Below are 21,242 nucleotides of genomic sequence, written 5' to 3' on the forward strand. Positions count from 1 at the left end.
ATAAAATGAAAAATGCTAGTTATAAAGGGTTGGATCACCGTCAAGCTACTATCAGGTAGACAATTTCTTGCTGTCTCTGCTTAGCCTGCCTTTTAAAAAGCAAAATTCTATGGTGCCCTGTTCAAATCCAGGTGTCTATCAATCTCTTGGCCTTTAGAAACACTAAGCTAGATACAAGCTCTGATTCTGAAATTAGGCAATCTTGGGCTCTAATTTCATCTCTTGGTTGTTAGAAGTAGCCAAGTGACAATTCTGGCCACTGAGAAACAGAGGAAGTTATTGGGTGAGGCCTTCTGGAAAACTTTTTAAAGAGAGACAAAAACAAATGATATAGGCTTTTTTTATTTTCCCTTCTTCCTGCCTGGAACATGAATATGAATGATGTTAGAGGTGGTCTAACTATTTTATAGTTAAAAGAATGAAGGGCACATAAAGAGTATGAAATAGCATAAAGCTAGAAGAAATCTAGGTGTATGAGGGCGTCACAGAGCTGCATTATCAGTCTTGGACTGCCGACCTCCAGACTTTTTAATGTGAGAAAAATAAAATCAGTCATTTGTTGTTTAATCTGTTTTTTTTTTGAATCCACTTTTGGCAGCTTAATGTTAAGCTGATACATAAATTCATAAGATTATCTGGGGTTAAAAGAGAAAAATCTATGTGAAGAGCAAAACAGTTCCTGGCATAGAATTAAGTGGCCAATGAATGAATGGTTGCTATTATTTTGGGGAGATTAGTTGACTGTCAGCAGAGAACAAAAATCAAACACAGGATAAACAATTTGGGGAAGGGAAGAAAAATGCTCACTAGAAGCTATAATAGGATTGTAAAAAAATTCAGAATCACATTCAGAACCAAACAGTGTATACCGTAATGATTAACATGAAGTCACTGCTGAAAGTAAATACCAAAGGAAGATGGAGTAAAAAGATTTGAAAGACAATAAATCACAGATTACAACTATCATATTTTCAAAATTGTAATTACGTGATATAAAAAAAGTAAATAAACAAATCTTAAGTTAGAGTGCAAAATGAAAGCACTTCATTGTTTTAAAGGTGCAAAAGCAAGAAAATATGACTTAAACCTATCCACATTTTAAATAGTTGTTTGTGTGGTGGGTAAATGCCATTTAAAAAACATTTTCAATAGAAAAATGATTTATAAATCAGTTTATAGAAGATTAAAAAAACCATGTTTAATACCAACTTTAGCTATAAATAACTAGAAGAAAAAAAAAAAGAAAAAGGTTGTTTTCTATCCTGTTTTTGCTTCGACATCTATGTCTTCTGCTCCTTGCCTTTTGGAGAAAAGATTGCATTGTAAGGCTGCCGTCTTTTTGGACGAGGACAAGGATCAAGATCTTCCTTAATGTAACCTTAAAAACAAATTACAAATTTAGAAGACTATCTTTGCAACATACATTTCTTTCAGCATATATCCAGTAAACATTTGTTTTATTTAATGCTTTCTGAATTTACATGATTCTTCTGATAATTAGCTGAGTGATGCTAATGAATGATTTCACTCTTTAGCATCAGTTTCCTCATTCATACTAGCAATAATAGCAGCAAACATCTGTAAAGTATGCTATATACATTATCTCAGATAACTCTCACAGGCTTTATCCAGATTGTCTAAATCTATTTGATGACCAGGCAGAGACATGATGTCAAACAGGATTTAATCTAGCTTATGAATGAGAAGGTGGAAATACAGTAATGGCTGTCAAAGACTTTGCATCTTTTGGAAAAACTACCTTACTACTAAACATCTGGAGCTTTAAAGTTGTATACATTCTTAAATTATATTAAATATAAGTGCCATATTTGAAGGAGCTAGTTTGTATGTCAACAATCTTCCAAACAAAGGTCATTTTTACTTATATGGTTTGTAAATACCAAGCATTCTGGATAAGTGAGGTTTTAAAATCTATAATTCAGAGTAGTCACTTTAAAAAGATGTGTTTTTTTAAACAATATAACTTTGCTGGCAACTTTTGTAAGGTTATTTGTTATTAAAAGTCGTTTTGATAATATCATGAAATTACTTTCTGAAATCTGATTGATAAACCAGGATAATGTACACATGATCACACTAAAGTGATTATAAAAAAACCTCTGATTCCAATTGAAGAGTTGAAGGTAAGCCTTTTATTTTTAGAAATTTGTTTTTATGTCATAAAACTAGCACCCAGCTTGCAGCAGAAGGTAAAGAGAAACATGGGGGAAAAGTGAGACTTGGGTATATACAGTATCAAAAAAAAAATTAATTCCAAAATATTATAATCTATACTCTCACCTCTTTCCATACAAGTCTGAGTGGAAGGAAAACCAACTTCCCAGAAATTCTCTGGTGTGTTGGGTGGAATGTAGCGGAATCGGTGTCTTGAACAGGAAGCCAATTTCTTTTCTCTTTCTTCTGCTGGAATATCTGCATAATACTAAAAATAAAAACTGGTAAGTTTTTCACTTAGGAATAATAAATGGAGTGTTATACTTATTGATTATAAACTTGAAGCTAAGAAAGCTATTTATTGAAGTATTAGGCCTGCCAAGGAAACTTAGTACTCCCTATAACAGTATTAATTATTTTCCAATAATAATTACTGCTCCTCTGTGAAATGTTTGCTTCACAAATGAGAAAAAGAGACTGTATTACAATGTAAATCAATATACTGTCAATAAAGTCTTACAATGTAAAAAAGTGCCAGCTGAATTTACTTAGTGACACAGGTGATTTACATACTGGTACAAACTCTTCATCTTTGTCAGACCAGTAACAAAAATGAACTTTGAATAGCACTTTTTTCAATTGTTATTTGGACATAATGTATTTTGAAGTAATTTTCTATTGCTACAGGTTTTAAAAATAAATTTTAGCTTTGAATGTTGTAGGGTTCATGATTTCTCCCTTAAACTGTACTTATCAATCAGGATCAAAGGCATATTATTTTTTGCAAATGCAATCATGAACTTCATGCAAACAAGGATAAAATTTTTATGTAAAAACTGTATAGGTCTCCAAGTTCTAGATCTAAAGAAAACAAAGCAGTAGTGTAACGTTTAATAGAACACAGATATAGAATCACATAATCCAGTTAATTCCATTTTACAGTTGAGAAACTGAAAATCAAAGTGAATTTACCAAAGGTATCACCTATTGAAAGTGGCAGACTGAGGATCAGAATTTAAGTTTGAAGTAAAGGGCTTTCACACATTTTTCTTTTATATAATTTAATTAAAGGCTTTAGAGTATCTCTGAAATAACTTTTTTGGGGGGTATCTTTTTCAACATTCTCATTAGCATGAATATAAGCCTTTGCTACCTTAGCCTGAAAAGTGAGATAAGATGCTCTCAGAGAATCATGGTTATCACTTAATATTAGAAAACCACTGCCACCAAATTATAACATATTCACAAACAACCTGGGCTAGTGTGGCTGTAACACAGCAAGTAAGAAAGCGGTAGAAAATGAAGAGAAAAATTGGGGTGCCAGAGTTTGCTGTCCTTGATAAGGACTTTAAATTCTATTTCCTAGCGAGATGGGAAGACATTTAAGGGTTTTAGGTAGAGGAGTGACTGATTTAATTTTAATTCTAAAAAGATCATTAGGAAAAAATGTCCATTCATTGCTGTGTTGAAACCATACAGTGAAGAGATAAGAATAAAAAGAACAGGAGAATGGGGATGGGAGTATATGGGAACTCTGTATTTTCTGCTCAATTTTGCTGTGAACCTATAATTGATCTAAAAAATTGTTTATTGAGGGAGGAAGAAAAAAATGGCATAGATGATAAAAACTGTTCATCCCTCTGGCGACCAAATCAAAGTTGTGATGGAAACAAGGAGCAACAGCAAGAAAAAGTCACTTGGGATCTAGATGAACAAGCCATACAACTAAGGAGAAGTCCAGGAAATCACCCTGCAGCAGAAGGTAGGACGGGGCGAGGATGCGGGACGACCCAGTCCCAAGCAGCTGAGTGAGACGGAGGTTGTGGCAGCGGCAGACGCCTCTTGAAGGGGCTGCGTCCATGAGTGGATTTTTGCAGTGACAGACCTGCTCACTCTGAGCACCAGTGTCCATTCAGTTGTGCGTAGGGGGCACCAGGACTTACAGGGAGACACTGTCGGAGTGAGGGCCGAAGCGAGACTGACTTGATACAAAGTGCTGGTAGTATCCATTGTTCCCTGTTGAGCCCTCCCCGCTACCAGTACGCCTGGACACAGCTCCGCCATAGCTGTGACATCATCAAACTGGATAACAGAGGTTGCACCGCCTAGAGGATTCCTTGAAACCCCGCCTACCCCAGCTCGGGCCCCACCCAAGCCGCATTCAGGTATATCCTCAGTGAGTCAGGTGCTCCTTGCTGAGACTCACACTGGTGGAGGCAGCTGGCATCAGTTTCTGGTGTGGCCTTTTGAGGAAACTATAATCACAGCATCTGTAGATTGCTTGCTGACTCTTAACAGGTGGGTAGAAGCTTGGCCTGCAGGTGAACTCCTCAGGTCTGTGCCATTGGACACCTACTTCACAAATCCACACTAATAAGACCGGGAGACTTAGGAGCTTTGCTTAGTACACAGAAACAGACACAGAAAGGCAGCCAAAATGGGAAGACAAGAAGCAGAAACCATATAACAGAACAGAGCAGAGATCCAGATATAATGGAGGGAAGTAATCGAACAGATGCAGAGTTCAAAACACTAGTTATTAAGATGCTCAATGAATTTGGGAAGTGTAGAGAACTCCAACAAAGAGATAAAAATGTAAATTGAAATTATAAAAGGGAACCAGTCTGAAATGGAGAACACATTATCTGAGATGAGAAGTATATTAAATGGAATAAACAAAGGAATAAACAAAATGAATAAAGAAGAGGATCAAATGCCCTATCTAGAGGACAGGAAAGCCAATCAGGACACTCAATCAGAATGGCAAGAAAAAAAATGCCAAGACTATAAAAATAATTTAAGAAGGATATGGGACACTATTAAGGCTCCAAGTATTCGTCTGATCGGCGTAACAGAAGAAAATCAAGATGATGAACAGTTGTTTGAAGAAATAATGATGGAAAACTTCCCTAACCCGGTGAAGGAAATGGACATACAACCCCAGGAAGCTCAGAGAATTCCCAAAATCAAGGAGGGAGGGATCCAAAGAGGCTCACACCAAGACACATCATAATTAAAATGCCAAAGGTTAAATGCAAAGAAAGAATATTAAAAGCAGCAAGAAAAAGAAATAATTACTTATAAGGGAATAATGTTAAGACTGGCAGCTGATTTCTCAAAAGAAACTATGCAGGACAGAAAGGTTTGGCAAAAAATATTCAACAGGATGAAGACCCAGGATCTACAACCAAGAATACTTTATCCAGCAAAGCTATCATTTAGAGTTCAAAGACAGTTAAAGAGCTTCCTAGACAAAAATAAGCTAAAGGAATTTATCACCACTAAGCCAGTATTACAAGAAATGTTGGAGGGACTTCTTTAATAAAAAAAAGAATGGTAACAACTACATTCCTATTGATAAGTACCTTAAATGGAAAAGAATTAAGTGCTCCAACCAAAAGATAGAGTGGCTGAAAGAATAAGAAAACAAGACTCCTACATATGAAAAGGAAGGGGATGGAGAAAGATATTGCCTTGATGGACCTAGAAGGTATTTAAGTCAGACAGAGAAAGGTAAACACTACATGATTTCACTTACATGCAGAATTTAAGGAATAAAAAGAACTAATCAAAAAAAGACTCACAAATATAGTAAAGAATTTGGTGTTGGATAGAGGGGAGCGGGGTTGGGGAGCTGAGAGAATGGGGTGAAGGGTTAAAGAAGTACAAATTAGTAGTTGATGGATGGTCACGGGGATAAGGAGTTTGGCATAGGGAATGCAATTAGCATTAATATATTGGCTAAGTGGAGGGTCATGGGAGGGAGGGAGCAATTGGGGGGATCATTTACTAACTATATGATGCCTAACCAATGTACTGTATACCTGAAACTAATTAAAAAACAATTTTAAAAATTGTTTATTAATAAAAACATGAGAAGGTCACTTAGAAGCTATTTCAACAGTCTAGACAAGATGAAATGATGCTTTGGTCCAGGGGGTTAATGGTGGAGATAAGAAGTGGCTGGAAATGGGATATCTTTTGAAGGTACAATCAATGGGATTTGCTGATGGATCAGTTATTGATATTGAAACAAAAAAGAGTAGAGGATAACTATAAGATTTTTGTTTTAAACAACTAGAGGAAGGAACATGCAGGAAACTGAAAGGTGAGGTTTGGGAATCATAGGTACTAATTGTATGTCTGCTTTTGGACATGTGAAATTTGAGATGATTATTACACATATACATGTTATTACATATTCCGTGTGGACTAGGCAAAGGGATAAATTTAGTAACTACAAGCATATAGATTATATTTAAACACATGGGACTGGCACTTTTACTCCTGGTCACGAGGGAGTAACAGAGAACAGATTTACCCTCCTACCTTAAACAACTAAACAGACAGAATAAAATCTATGAAACAATGTTTTTTGGAAATTGGATAATAGCAAAGGAAATGATTTCTAAGAGAAGCAAAGCAAATTAACAGTGTTTCTAGCAAAAGGAGCTTTTTTCTAACTGGTAATATTAGTTCCAGATTGTAAAGAGTTATGGTTATAACTAAAAGCTGGAGGTTTACTTAGTGTAGACCATGTTCCTTAGTTAAGAAATCATGATATATTCAATTTGTGTTACGAAAACTCATAATAGAGCAGGTTTTGCTTGTATTGCCAAACCGCTTTCCAAAACAGTGATGCCAATTTACACTCCCACTATTAGTGTATGGGAGCATATTTCTCACCAAATGCTTACCTGTACTATAATCTAGTCATCTATAACTTTAATGTGCTTGGTTACCAAATTTTCTAGCTCACAGTTAAAAAAGAAATTTAAAAAGAGAAGTAAACTGCTGGAAACAGGCATCTGATAGCTAATAGATAACCAGGAAGAAATAAAAACAGCATGTTTCAAGAACACAGAACCTCCCTGGAACTATTTAGTATTAGGATGATTAGTACTATCTATATATCATAATTGTATTATCAAGACGACTAATGTAGAAAAGGAAAATATAATTGTGTTCTAAGGATGAAACAGAGTTTATTCATTACATTTTGTTTAGAAAGGAAGGTGTCTGGGGAAAAACATAAAAGCTTATGGTTGTATCAATTATTTAGAAAAACAATTGTGAATAATATCTCATTTCCTGAAACTGTTGGTGTAATAAATGTTATAGTAAAGTTTCCTATTGAAATATCAAAATTTCCCCCAAACAGTATATAACAGCCCTTTCTGTAACATAACTCAAGGAGAAAAAAATTAAAATACAAAGAAATATAGAAAAAAATGGCAGAAATATCTTAAGGTGGTAATAAGAACTTGCACTCAGGCTTCAGATTCACCTAATAAAAATCTAAAGAGAAATTGAGGGCTTTCATTTTCATCTATTTACCCCTCTCAGTTTCAGGCCAGTATACTCTTTATTCATTCTGTTATTCCTGGCTCAAACTAGGTTCCTAGATACAAACATGGTTTGTATCTATGCTTTTTTAAATCATGCATTTATCATCTATAAAGCCATATTTAAAAAAAAACCAACTGAAGAGTATTTATGTAGTACTTACAATTTCACATTCCTTACATGTGTGTCCGGGCAATTTTCTTCTGTCTTCTTTTTTCCGAATCACCTCAATATGAGGAAAGTTTGGTAAGCCAGTCTCTCTGGGGAAAAAATAAATTAAATTTAAAATTAATCCATTTGTTACTACAAAGATCTTTAGTTTTAGGTTTTAAATTAACAAAGGTGAGAGTCCGGGAGAGAAATAATCCCAAAACATTCATTTATTTTATTTGAAATGCTTATTCAGTATGTTAGAAAAATAAATACTTCTTCATTTATTCTTCAATAAATATTTATTAAGTGCCTACTATATGTGAGGTATTTTTATGAATATTTTTCTCTGAAAAAGCTAAATACAACCTCCTATTTTCACCTTTGACTGGCTGAAAATAACAATTAAGTTAGGAGTTAAAATATGATAGCCTAATAAACAGGCATACTATATTATACAGTATTGTAATACTGTATAAATTCATGAATTGATATTCTATAATGTATCCAAGAAAGAGAATACTGCCTCTGTTAACTCGATTTTCTAGTACAAAGAACCCATGTTTCAGGGCTAACCTACTCCTGCCAAAGAAAAGACTCATTTGTTTGTATGTCATTTACTATTTTCTCTAAAAAATCTGTTATGGTGCTTCCATCCACCCTAAAGTCTTCAAAATATTAAGCGAAATTATCATTTACACTTGTCCTTAAATGGATCAGATCCTACTGTAAACCACTAGAAACATAGGAAGGGTCAAAGCCACTGAGGTGTGGATAAAAGGGGTATAGGATACTTTGAGAAGGAAAAAAACCATCAGGAAGCACAGAGCATTTTTTTAAAATTAATAAACTGGTATCCTGCTTAAAAAAAAAAATATAGAAAAATCCAAACTTATAGGATAGGTAAAGAGTTATATGATGGCACAGGCACATACCTATTTTTAATAATAGAAACATCCCCAGTGAGTTTAAACAGTCTGACTCATAAAAACTGATTTTTAAAATGACTTGCTGGTAACCTATATACTCCTTTGAGGTATTTTGACCATATGCCTCTCTAGTTGGCAAGCACTTTCCTTCAGAAGAAAGCTTTGATTGCTCTATTTTAAAGTATATGAGGTTACAGGCTCTTTTGAGCCTTAAATCCAAGAACTCTCAACTTCAGAGTAATCTATAAATTAAAAAAAGGGAGATCAAGACATAAAACAATATTGCCATAACTATTTTCTTTCAAATAGTTATGGAATCTTAAGCTTATGCAGAATGCAATTTGGCCATATCCTTTCCTCTGAATACCATTTCTCTGTGTACTATAATGCAGCAGGGAATCAACTGGTAGACTGGCAGCTGTGGTAGACCTCAAAGCATCACCTGAAAGGTCACTAAGCTTCTCCCCGAGACAACATAACCAGTCTTCCCAGGGTTTGCTACTGTTCTCAGTGAGGAGAGGAACCATGTTAACTGAGACTTTTACCATCCCTACACCTTTATCCACCTCCTACATCTCCAGCTAGCTAATATTTTGAGAATAAATAAAACTATTCGTATATTTTTTAAAAGGTTAGTGAACCTCTAATATGAAACATTTGAAATTATAGTCTTTACTCTGCAATCTTCTAGAAATCTATTCCAAACATACGCAAGCAAAAATTTGAAAAGAGAATGCACAAGGCTATTCACTGCAGCACTATGCATGATAGCATACCTGTAAACAACCCAAATGCCCATCGCTAGGGAATAAACTATGGTACAGTCAAACAATGAAGCACTATGAAACTAAAAAAAAATGGGGAAAGCACTATATACTATTATGAGTGATTTCCAGGACATACAGTATAATGAAAAAAGCTGAGAAAAGCATATATTGCATTCCATATTTAAGGGAAGAGAATGTGACTACCTATATCTATATTGATATAGATGTACGTAGATAAAAATTTGGTTCTAACACACGATGTAAATATGTATATGCCTTACTGTTAAAATGTTCAGCTGAAACTTATTGGATTTTGTTAAATAATGTCACCATAAAAAAATTAATTTAAAAAAGTTAACTTTTTAAAATGGATGGAAAATCAAAAACTTTTAACAAATGATTACCTTTGGGGATAGTAAGCTAACAGATAAGAAGTTAGACTTATCTGAATCTACCTTGTTTTGTAGCCTCTGGTACCATGTACATAATTTACCTAATTTTTAAAAAGAATTAAAGGTAAAAAGAAAAAAATTCCTAAAAAAATCAAAATCAAAATAAAACAAACCTGGATACTGAATTGGTAGCATAATTACACAGAAAATAATTATCCTGAGTGACTTTAAAACACAGTGATATGGCTGTATATTTCTGATATCTCTTAAGGACAAAAATACACACAAAAAAGGCTTAAATCATTTTCATAAATCATATTATTGGTAATAGTCTGTATTATTCCAAGATCGTTTTGAGTATTGTGTAACAAAGTTAAATGGAGAATGATGGTGGTGGTATTGAGAAGTGGAATTTTCAGTAGGTGAGATACAGATGTGACACAGGAGATTACATAAAAATCCTTTAGTCCTGAACTTGAATTGAAGCTATAAGTATAAATAAGTGTAGTTTACACCTGGAAAAAAGACCAAAATGAAACAAAAACTTTATTTTTAACTCTGTCCACCTAAAAGGTCTAGAAACAATGACTAACCACTGCAATGAGCAACCCTAGCAGCAAGACTGTGGCCTAAATATCATTTATCACTAAAAGAAACTATGGCTCCTGGAGAAACGGCAGATTCCAGGCCTATGGCAGGAAGTGTGCATGAGAGCCTAGAACATCTTATCACAGAAGAAACAAGAAAGTTGTGAAAGACTAAGGTAGTATCCTTTCAAAGAGGCTTCCATTGGACAAAGATGGGACAATTTGGGTATCAATAGGGATGACAATGGTAAAAGACCGAAACACATTAAATATATTTAAATCCATGAATTCATAATGATACTTAAACAAAAAACTACTCAGTCACATTTGAGATGATGCTAAGACACTATTTCTTTGAAAACTGGCAACTAAAGTGTCATTTAGCAAAACAATGACATCTCTTATCTATGAGAGTATTACAGGCATCAAAAAAATATCTTGGCCTGTCAGATCTCTAAAATTTCCAACAGAAATAAAAGTTTAACTTAGCTTACTGAGTGACTCAATTTGCTAACATCACAACCTAAAAAAAAAAAAAGCATAAAAAATTTTGGAATTAATTACTTTAATTTACTTCTGGAATAAACAGAAGTTGACTCTGGAATAAACAGAATTTGCAATCATTTTACAAAAGGGAGAATGTGGCATTATGTTTTAAAATCAAGATGCTTAAAGATTTGTTTTTTTAAAGGTTTAAAAATCCTCACAAAATAATTTTGAAGCACAACCTAAGTCTTGTTATCTAAAGTTTTATACTATATAAAAGTTACAGTATACAATTAAAAATTTTTCCAAAGTTCAAATAAAGTTCACAATAAGGTAAAATAAGAATAAAATATCTGTTATCTCAAGCAGAGAAAACAGCTGTTGCTATTGTCAAAAAAAGGGTAGTGGTAAAAATTTCCTTATTTGTAAAATTTATCATTTTTATGAAGCTTGACTTCTACTTTTACTATGGTCATAAAGTAAGTGATATGCATTCTATTTTAACCACAGTAACAGTTTTAACAGTTCAGAGATACTCTGACAAGGATAGCTCTGTTATATTTCCAATCACATTGCTGGTACTAATCAACACCAACTTACCTTTTATCATCTTTAAAATATGGCTCCACAAATGCTTTCTGTTTCACTTTATCTTGCTTATCACCATGGGCTGTAAACAAAACAAGCATATCACAAACTGAATGCAAAACTTACTGAGAAATAATTAGCTTTTTTTGGCGGGGGGAAGGACATGTACCAAAAGTTCCATTTTTATTGAGTTTCATACTCAAGGTCCCTGGGCAACTTGTTTACATTTTCTATAACTAATTTCACACTTTTTTTCATCTGTATAACGAGGAGAGTGCTGATTATCTCACCTCAAAGTTACTAACAGGAGAAAAATCATATGTATAAAAGTATTTTAGATTAAAAAACTATATATGAAAGTCTCTCTATATAGACTTTTATAAAAGTATTTTAGACTTTAAAAGAACTACTCAGATGCTCATTATCATTTGGCACCAAATAATAAGACAGCTTTAATTATGTTTTACGTATTAGTTCTGTTGATTTTTTTATAATATGTCTTTAAGGTAGGTAATAACGAGGAAATAAAGAGATTAAATAATTTTATTAGAAAACTGGTAATGAAATAACAACTAGAGCTCATGGACCTGAATCCCCAGTTGTCTAGACTCAAAGAGCCAACTGTTGTTACCACCTATTCAAATAATCAACATTTACTAATCATTATACTAAGTTCTGGACATAAAACGTAGAACAAGAGAGATCTGGTCTCCTGTCTTCCTGGAGTTTACACAGGAAGTGAGAGATACAGACATTAAGCAAGCTGACAGGTAAACATTAAACAAGTAGACAGTTAAGGCTTATCTGAAGAAGAACATGTAAGGTGATAACTTATGAATAACAAGAAATCAGCCATAAGAAGAGGTAGGAGTGGGGAATGTTTCTAGGTAAAGGTCCTGAGATAAGAAAAAGTTTGGTATGTTATAAAAACTAACAGAAGGCCAGGGTGGCTGAGATTTAGTGAAAAAGGGAGGTGTTGGGGGAGATGTGGTTGGACAAGTGAGTAGGTACCAGATCAGGATGGGCCCTGGAGGCCAAAAGGAGTTTGAATTTTATTGTAAATGCAAAAGGAAGCCACTGAAGACTTTTTAAAAAACTACTTCATTATGGCATAATTTACATACAAAATACACTGATTTTAAGTGTACTATGAATTTTGACAAATGTATATTCCATTATAACTGCTACCTGAATCAAGACAGAGTATATTTCCATCACCTCTGAAAGTTTCCTTTTATTCCACTGTTTCTCATTCACAAGAATGTTATCTCATGTCTCTCCCGTCCCCTACCATCACTGATTTGATTTTTATCACCATAGCTTAGTCATGCATGTTTTAGAACTTCATGTTAATGGTATTATGTAATATGTATTCCTTTTCATCTTTTGCATTTTTCTAGCTCTAGTTAAGTTCTGGAGATTCATCCATGTTACTGAGTCTAGTAGTTCCCTCCTTTGGGTCGAGAAGCAGTATTCATTATATACCACAATTTATATTTTAACTTGTTGATGGACATTTGAGTTGTTTCTAGTTTTGAGCTATTATAAATAGCACTGCTATAAGCATTCTTGAACATATCTTTCTGTGAACATGTTTTCACTTTTCTTAGGTGTATACCTAGGAGAAGAATTGCTGGGACACAGGATAGGTGTATGCTTAACTTTATAAAAAACTGACCTATCTCAGTAAAGCTGTTAAAAAAACCTGCTAAACTGTTATCCAAAATGCAATTTTATACTACCACCAGCAATGTATGAGCATTCCAGCTGCTCTTCCACCCTTGCTAATGCTAGATATTTTCAGTCTTTTTAAATATTTGAGCAGGCATGAAGTGGTATCTCTATCCCCGATGTCCAATAATGCTGGGCATCTTTTTATACAATTACTGGCCATTCAAATATCTTCTTTACGCTGAAGCGTTTTTAAGCAAGAACATAATTCAATTCACATTTAAAATAAATCACTTTTGACCAAACTAGAAAGGAAAAATAACTGACATAAAAAGACCTGTTAGGAGGCATGACGGAATAGGTAGAGATAGGAGTGGTTTGACTAGAGCAATGGCTACAGAGATGGAGAGAAGTGAAGTGTCATTGAATGCATTTTGGAGATAGGACTGCCAGAGTACTACATTGGGAATGACGGTAAAGTGAAAGAAAAAGTCAAATATGACTCTCACAATTTTATCTTTAGTAACTGAGAGGATAGTTACTGAGGTTTAATGAAAGGCAGGGAAGATCAAATTTGGATAGAAAAATAAAGATTTCTATTTTGAATATATTAAGTTCAAGGGGCTTGTAAGATATCAAGTAGGTAGTAGGATTCAAATCTGGGGTTCAGAAAAAAGAGGATGAGGCTGGGAGTAATACATATACAGAAATATCTTCTTTACTTGGCTTCCAGAACAGCATAGACTCTGATTTCCCACCTACTTCAAAAGCTGCAGCTCCTCTTCAATTTCTTTTGCTGGTTCTTGGTTTCTCTCACCTTTTAATGTTGCATACCCCAGAGGTCAGAACCTGAAATGCTTCTCTTTTCTATTTATATTCCATACTTTTGGTGATCTCATTCAGTGTCGCGACTTTAAGTACCATCTCCTTGCTGTTGCCCTCTTGTCCCCCAAATCATTTTTTATTGTGGATTTCTTGTCCAAAATCGACACATCAAATTGCCTATGAAATACCTCCATTTGATTGTCTAGTAATATTAACATGTCCTGGTGAATTAAAATCGATTTAAAAAAGAATCTTCTTGGGGGAAAAAAGTGAATTGAACAGTTGTAGATTTTTATTAATCAAATTTGCTTGATCAAGTTTTTGCCATAGACTAAGCAAGCAAAGTATGCTGTCCTATATCTTTGGTTAGGGTCTCATTCACTGAGATGAGACCTGTCATTTTAAAAACCTGATGGAAGCACAAGGAAAACATAATCAAGATAGACTGTACCATAGCAGGTGTGTTCATTTAAACCAGTAAAAAATAACCTTTGCATAAGATTAAAAATTCTGCCCATTTTACACACAGTAAGAAAATGAGATAAATGGACAGTAAGAAAATGAGATATTTAGCAAGAATTTTAACAGATTTTCAATTCAGATCATCTACTTCAGAGTTTCACTTAGAGTACTCTTTTAGATGTTACCCTGCTTTATAAACTACTGATTTACATAAAATGGATCTTAAGAAGTCTGATATATATAGTTACAATAATTATTTTGTCTGCGAAGGTAAAGCATTCAAACAGAAAATGGGTCTAAATTTTCTGCAAAAATTTCTTTTCACTCTATTATAATGATTATTATTAGACAAAATGGTTTCTCAAGTCTTTTATAAACTTTATGTGTATGTTATAAAGAAATTTATAGTATTGTATCAAAATTAATTTCTAAGTTCTGATGAATATTTTATGATTATATAAGATGTTAACGTAAGGGGAAGCAGAGTGGAAGGTACAGGGGAACCCTCTGAATTATTTACATAACTCTTCTATTAGTCTAAAATTACCTGAAAAAAATTGAAAAGTTTACAAGAAACATGAAATTGTTAACATACCTCATCAAGTCTATGTTAATTCGCTTTATGACTTTATTTACTGAACTTAGTGTAACTGAGAAGCCATAATTAGAAAGAAAATAGCCTTACTGTTTGCTTTCTTTGTGGTAGTTGACAATTTCTCCTTTTCATCTGCTACTTGGGGGTAGCTATCTGCCAAACAGGATTCATATTCTTCATGTGTTGTACGATCAAACAAATCCTCCAAACTATCATTCATTTTTCTTTCTCCATCTATGTAAAGAAACATTGGCTCAGGGCAACATGCAAACTTTTTGCTTTCTATGTAGACCAATGCGAAACTTGTAGTAAGTGCCACAAAACTGTACCTTTACAAAAGCTTTATGTTGAGGCTTGAAATGTCCTTTACTCATGTGAAGAGAATGCTAGTTTTTGTTATTTTCACTACAAACACTAAAAATCTTTTCCTCCCTATCAGCTCATGTATAATTCATACTAAATCAAAAGGAGTTGTACCCAAGAAACTGTGAATAAAAAATACATCATAATGAATGATAAAAAGTACTAAGTTTAAATAAAATGTGTATAAATAGCTGACATTAAAATACAGAATTTGGTTTACATGCTTATTTTTCTAATGTGTTAACAAAAAAAGTATTTTTTTGCATTACCATTTACGCTTGGTAGTTTAGTGTTGATAGATGTAATGACTTCAATTCCATATTTGAGATGCAAAGTGCTAAACTCATCTTTAGAGTATTAACTACATTTCCTATTATATATAATCGTATTAAAAAAAACACACACCAGAATTTACTAAAAAAAAGAAGCAGATTCAGTTGACTAACAAATATTATAGAACAGAAACCTGCTGAGATTACAAAATAATTACTACCTCCCCATCCCCCAATCCATGGTGCTCTGAGACTGAATAAAGGGGAGAACCCCGTTTTATCCTTCTCTAGCGCTTACCATCATCCAGCACACCACAGATTTGCTTGTTTCTTCCCTATTAGAATGTAAATTCCAAGAAGCAGGTATTTTTATTCTGTTTACATATTATCTCTAGTTCCTGGAACACTTTCTGGTATAGAATTGCAGCTCGATATTTATTAAATGATTAAACATTTATTGATTTTTCACTTTGACGGTCAAATTTCTAGATAAAATAGAACTTCTGTGTGCCAGGCAGTGTGCCAGGCATTCCCAAAGCATTCTTTAAATGCTGTTAGTAGATCACAGTAAGTTGCTGATGATTTTTTTTGTTGGTCTGACTTGTGATTGTGAAATACTTGAGAACAGAGACTATATCCTTATTGATCTATCACAGCATCTAGTAAGTCTAATACAAAGTGGAGATGTAAAAAATATTTTTGAGTTAAAATATTAGCAGCAAGTGGGGGTTTTTATTGGTATATTTCCTTTTTAACCAATTTAAGTATTAAAAAGGTTTACCTTATGAGTAAAACAAATTATCTTTTTCCAAATATGGCCTCAACAATATCTATTCTCATGTGCTGCTCTTACAATGTGATCTTGGCATTCCTCCTGCTGAGCAGTGAGGGCAATGTTCTCTTGTTTTAAACCCAGGCAAGTCTTTGTGACACAATGCAATTTCTGAGGCCAGATCATAAAATGCCATGCATTTCTATCTTGCTCTTTTCGGATGCTCACCCTGGGAAACTAGTCTCTGTGTGATGAGAAAGCTCAAACTAGTCCACATGGAAAGAACATATGGAGAACTGAGACTGAATAAGGGGAGAAATGCCAAGTCACCCCCATCTGTCTAGCGCTCTGCTCTTGCAGCTCCAGCCACTATCTGCCTACAACTGCATGAGAGATCTTGAGACAGAACTGCATAGTCAAGCCCTTCCTGAATTCCTGAGCCACAGAAACTACAGAAGAAAATGATTATTGTTGTTTTAATCCTCTAAGTTACTGGAGTAATTTATTATGCATCTCTAGTACTCACAACACCTTATTTAGCCATAATTATCTTCACTCATTAATTCGAGTTCTAATCTCACTTCTACATGAGACTTGCTTCCAATATATTTGGGAAACTGCCATGTTCTTTGAATCAACTAGATAAATTTGAAGCCAAAGTAGTCATACTTCAGTTTTCCTCTTTACTAGAAAAAGGAGGAAAACATTTATTAAGAGGGGTATTGTAAAAAATAATCTTAAAAGAAAGTATCATCTTAAGACAAAAATTGGCATTCATTATAAAAAGACAATAAATCACTGTTAAGATTTTTCTTTTAATGGGCACCGTCTTCTCACAACCTAGGCAGCCAGCTACTTGTTCATATGGATAGCTAGTTATTCATTACTAAAGAACAAAGAATTAAGGCCAAGTATTAAAATTTTTCTCACTTGCTGCATTTAGGGCAGTGAGACATAAGGTATTTCAAAAGAAGCGAGGACAAGACTACCTGTTTTATTATTTGTCCCTGAGCAGGCAGATTACAGAATGTTCAGCAGAAGAAGGGAATGCAATTAGTTTGAATGGCCTCAGTTTCTAACAGATAATGGCTGGAAAATGCCTCTACTTTTAGCACTGTAATCCCATGGGACCGGTCCTAAACCTTCAACATGTAAGGGTGATAAATGATAACTAGTCCCAGTCTAGCTGATCTCACGTCATATGCTTCTTTAGTTAGGAATGTTGCTAAGGTGGTACCAACAAAAATCCTTCCATGGTTCCTACCTCGTTTAGAAAATCAAGGCTTTAGATGAAGAATTTTTCACCACAAAGGGCTGTAGACCCCTTATATGGCCCAATTCCCTTTTCTGTGGAAGCAGAAAATGGCAAAGTAACAGCATATACACTATCATTCTTAGTTTACTGCTAATTTGCAAATCTATAATAATAGTAAGATCTTCTCTTTTTGCCTTATCAAATTGCTTTGGAGAATCATATTTCTAAAACAGGACTTTCAAGATTCCCTTTCATATCTTTTATTTAAAAAATTATCTAAAACAGGAATCAGTAAATTTTTTTTTTTTTTTTAATGGTCAGACAGTAAATATTTTTAGGCCTTGGGGTCAATAAGGTCTCTGTAGCAACTACTCAACTCTGTTCTATCAACTTGCTGCTGCATCATATAAGCAGCCATAGGCAATACATAAATGAACAAGTAAAGCTGTGATCCCATAAAACTTTATGTATAAACCTAGTAGCTGGCTGTGGTTTGCTGACCTCTGGAAACAATCTGAATTCTTTCTGAAATAAAAATTACTTTGGCTAAAGATTTTTTCCCTGAAATATTGAAACTGAGCTTAAATAAGAGAAATCTAATGCTATCAGACAGGGGGAAAAAAACCCCACCTGGTTCATGGTGAAGAGGTCATTTATGTTTATCAGTGTAATGGTATGACTATAAACTTCCCTCCACACTTTTATTAAAATAAAAAAAAAATCAAATCTTACTTGGACTTTTTTCTCCCTCCTGCTCTTGCTTCTTCATTTTTAAAAGCACAGTTTCACTAACCAATGTACAGTCCATGTCCACTGTCTCTCCTCCTGCTAATCTTGACTGACTGTCATCCTGAATATTTAAAAATTCAAAATTTTAACAATTATCCCTTTATGACCTCATATTTACTTTTTAAACAACTTTTGCTAAAATATACATAACATAAATTTTACCATTTTAACCATATTTTAAGTGTACACTTTAGTAGCATTAAGTTATATTTACTTTACCGTTTAGGAATATAGCAGATTCAGGTTTATCGTCTATAAAGCATTTTAGCTTCAATATAAAAGCACCTTCTCTCAAGCCTAGGAAAAGGACTGCTGCCAAAGACGGGAGAGTTATATGCCACTGAACTCCCTTGAGGATCTCTTTCATGGATTTGCCAGTGTGTCTCAGTAATGAACATCAATGTACATAAAGAACAATTTCATAAATCAAATCTGACTTCTTGATAGATATATATTATTTTAACAACTGTTACATACTATTATTAACATACTACCAAGTGAAAGAGAACTCCTCAAACTATACAGAACATATATACAAGCCCCAAAAGTTATTTCCACTATGAATTTTAGGTTTTTAGAAAAAACTTAGTATTTTAAAATCTAGCCAACTGGGAAAATAAAATTTTTTCTTGATAGTACATTATTTTAAAAGCTAATCGAGGCATATGATGAATTATTTTGATAAATAATTATTTAAATATAAAACTCACATTTTGCATTATTTAAAAGCTCTAATATTTTTAGCAAAGGCCTTTAAAGTCAGAAAGTATTAATACTTTTTCAAAGATACTATAAAATTGGAGGAATAAGCATTTTTACTTTTTACTTTTCTGAATAAATATAGATTTTAAGAGGTTTGTGATTATCTCAAGGTCACAGAGTGAGTCAGGAGAGTGACTAAGAGCTTACTAGAATAACCACATGGGCTTTGGTTTTACTTTCTAACTTACCTTTGTTTCTACTATAGTACTATCCATTTTATACTGAGAGAGGTCTGCTGCTGGATCTACACTCCACTGGATGTTTTCAAAGGATACATCTTAGATAAAGAGGAAAAAAATACACAATTAAAAATAGATTTAAAAAATCCTCATCACTTTAAAATATATGGGTTCCACGGATTGTGAGAAATGTTTTGTAAATCATGTCTGGTAAAGCACTTGTATCTAGCATACATAAAGAACTCTCACAACTCAATATCTCGTTTAGAAAATCAAGGCTTTAGATGAAGAAGACAAATACCCCCAATTAAAAATAAGCAAAGGATCTTTAAAGAAGATACATGAATGGCCAATAAGCACATAAAAAGATATTCAATATCATTAGCCATCAAGGAAAGACAAATCAAAACCACAATGAGATACCACTTCACACCCAATAGGATGGCTTGAATCAAAAAGACAGATAATAACAAATGTTGGTGAGGATGTGGAGAAATTGAAACCTTTATATCCTGCTGGTGGGAATGTGAAATGATGTAGTTGTTTTGGAAAACAGTTACATAGTTCCTCAAAAGGTTAAACACAGAATTAACATATGGCCCAGCAAGTCTACAACTATATAACACACACACACACACACACACACACACACACACACAAATGAAAACATATATCCACATAAAACTGTACTGCAATGTTCATAGCAGCGTTATTTATAATAGTAAAAAAAAGTACAATAGGAAAAAAAGTCACAAAAGATCATATATTGTATAATTTCTTTAAATAAAAACTCCAGAAAATGAAAATCTATAGAGATAAAAGTAGATTAGTGGTTGCCTAGGATTACAGAGTGATAGGGAATGAAAAATTACTAATGAGTTATGTCATTTTGGGGATGATGAAAATGTTCTAATGTAATGATGGCTGCACAACTCTATGAGCAGACCAAAATCAATGAGTTGTACACTATAATATGTGATTTTTATGCCAATAAATTTTTTTTTTAAAAGTTAAAATTGTAACATCGTTTGGAGGGGTTTTCAATATATGTAGACATACATGACAACCACATAAAGTATGTAGTTACAAAACATAAAGTGGTACAATTTTAACTCTGAGTAGATTATGAAAGGGTAAGCAGTTACACATTGTAAGCCCTAGAACCATTAAAAAAAAAAAGAATGAGAGTGGAAAAAATGTTTTTATACAGAGACTGAAAATCTTGTTGGAAGAACAACTAAAAAATGTGCTTCGGAAAAAAAAAAAAATAACCCAGATGAAGGAATAAATTTCCAATGAAGAATAAAAGAAAAAATACTGCATATGAAGTACAGAAATATTTGGTGGCTAAAAAAACCAAGACTCCTTTTAAACACAATAAAATTATGAAAAGATGAATATACATGTTAGAGCAAATAATGTTTTCAAAGCGAGTTAAAAAACCCATATAAATGTATATAAATGTTTATAAATATACAGGTAAATACAAAGAAAAAAGACAAGATATCAATGGAGTAAAGAACACAGTATGGATAATGAAAATTCTATATTTTAAAATTCTGTATAAAATTTTTAAAGCTTTTGTGATGAAAATAAGAAATAACTACATAAAATACATAAATCCACAAAATCATCTATAAAAGTGGGTATTAAAGAACTCAATCTTTTTCAAAAAACACAAGGAGGAAAATCATAGGTAAAATGAACCCAATGAGAATTATTCCAGAAACACTGAAATATGCAGTAAGAAAATACTTCTTCCCAAAGCAATTCAATCCAACAAAGAATGTAAATAATATATTTAAGATATTATTATATTATATATTATAATATATATTAAAGTAATATAGATTTAATATCTTAAATAATATATCAAG

The 21,242-nt window shown here is 33.3% G+C and overlaps 1 protein-coding gene across 5 annotated transcripts in view; it reads right to left on the reverse strand.

The window, feature by feature from the left end:
- Positions 1–324: 324 nt before the first annotated feature.
- The window catches only part of RBBP8 (RB binding protein 8, endonuclease), a 75,869-nt gene continuing 54,951 nt past the window's right edge, over positions 325–21,242 (reverse strand). For 4 of the 5 annotated variants that reach the window (XM_039844627.1, XM_039844616.1, XM_039844638.1 and 1 more), the window contains 7 exons: positions 19,375–19,463; positions 18,368–18,485; positions 15,064–15,207; positions 11,433–11,502; positions 7,685–7,781; positions 2,302–2,443; positions 325–1,378 (listed from right to left, as the gene is read on the reverse strand). In XM_039844627.1, the coding sequence (XP_039700561.1) occupies positions 1,281–1,378; positions 2,302–2,443; positions 7,685–7,781; positions 11,433–11,502; positions 15,064–15,207; positions 18,368–18,485; positions 19,375–19,463 (758 nt within the window). In that variant the 3' untranslated portion in view covers positions 325–1,280. The remainder of the gene's footprint in view (positions 1,379–2,301; positions 2,444–7,684; positions 7,782–11,432; positions 11,503–15,063; positions 15,208–18,367; positions 18,486–19,374; positions 19,464–21,242) is intronic. The other variant, XM_039844659.1, reaches the window with a different exon arrangement.

This window comes from Pteropus medius, unplaced genomic scaffold (assembly GCF_902729225.1).
Source record: "Pteropus medius unplaced genomic scaffold, Ma_sr-lr_union100, whole genome shotgun sequence".
NCBI lineage: Eukaryota > Metazoa > Chordata > Mammalia > Chiroptera > Pteropodidae > Pteropus > Pteropus medius.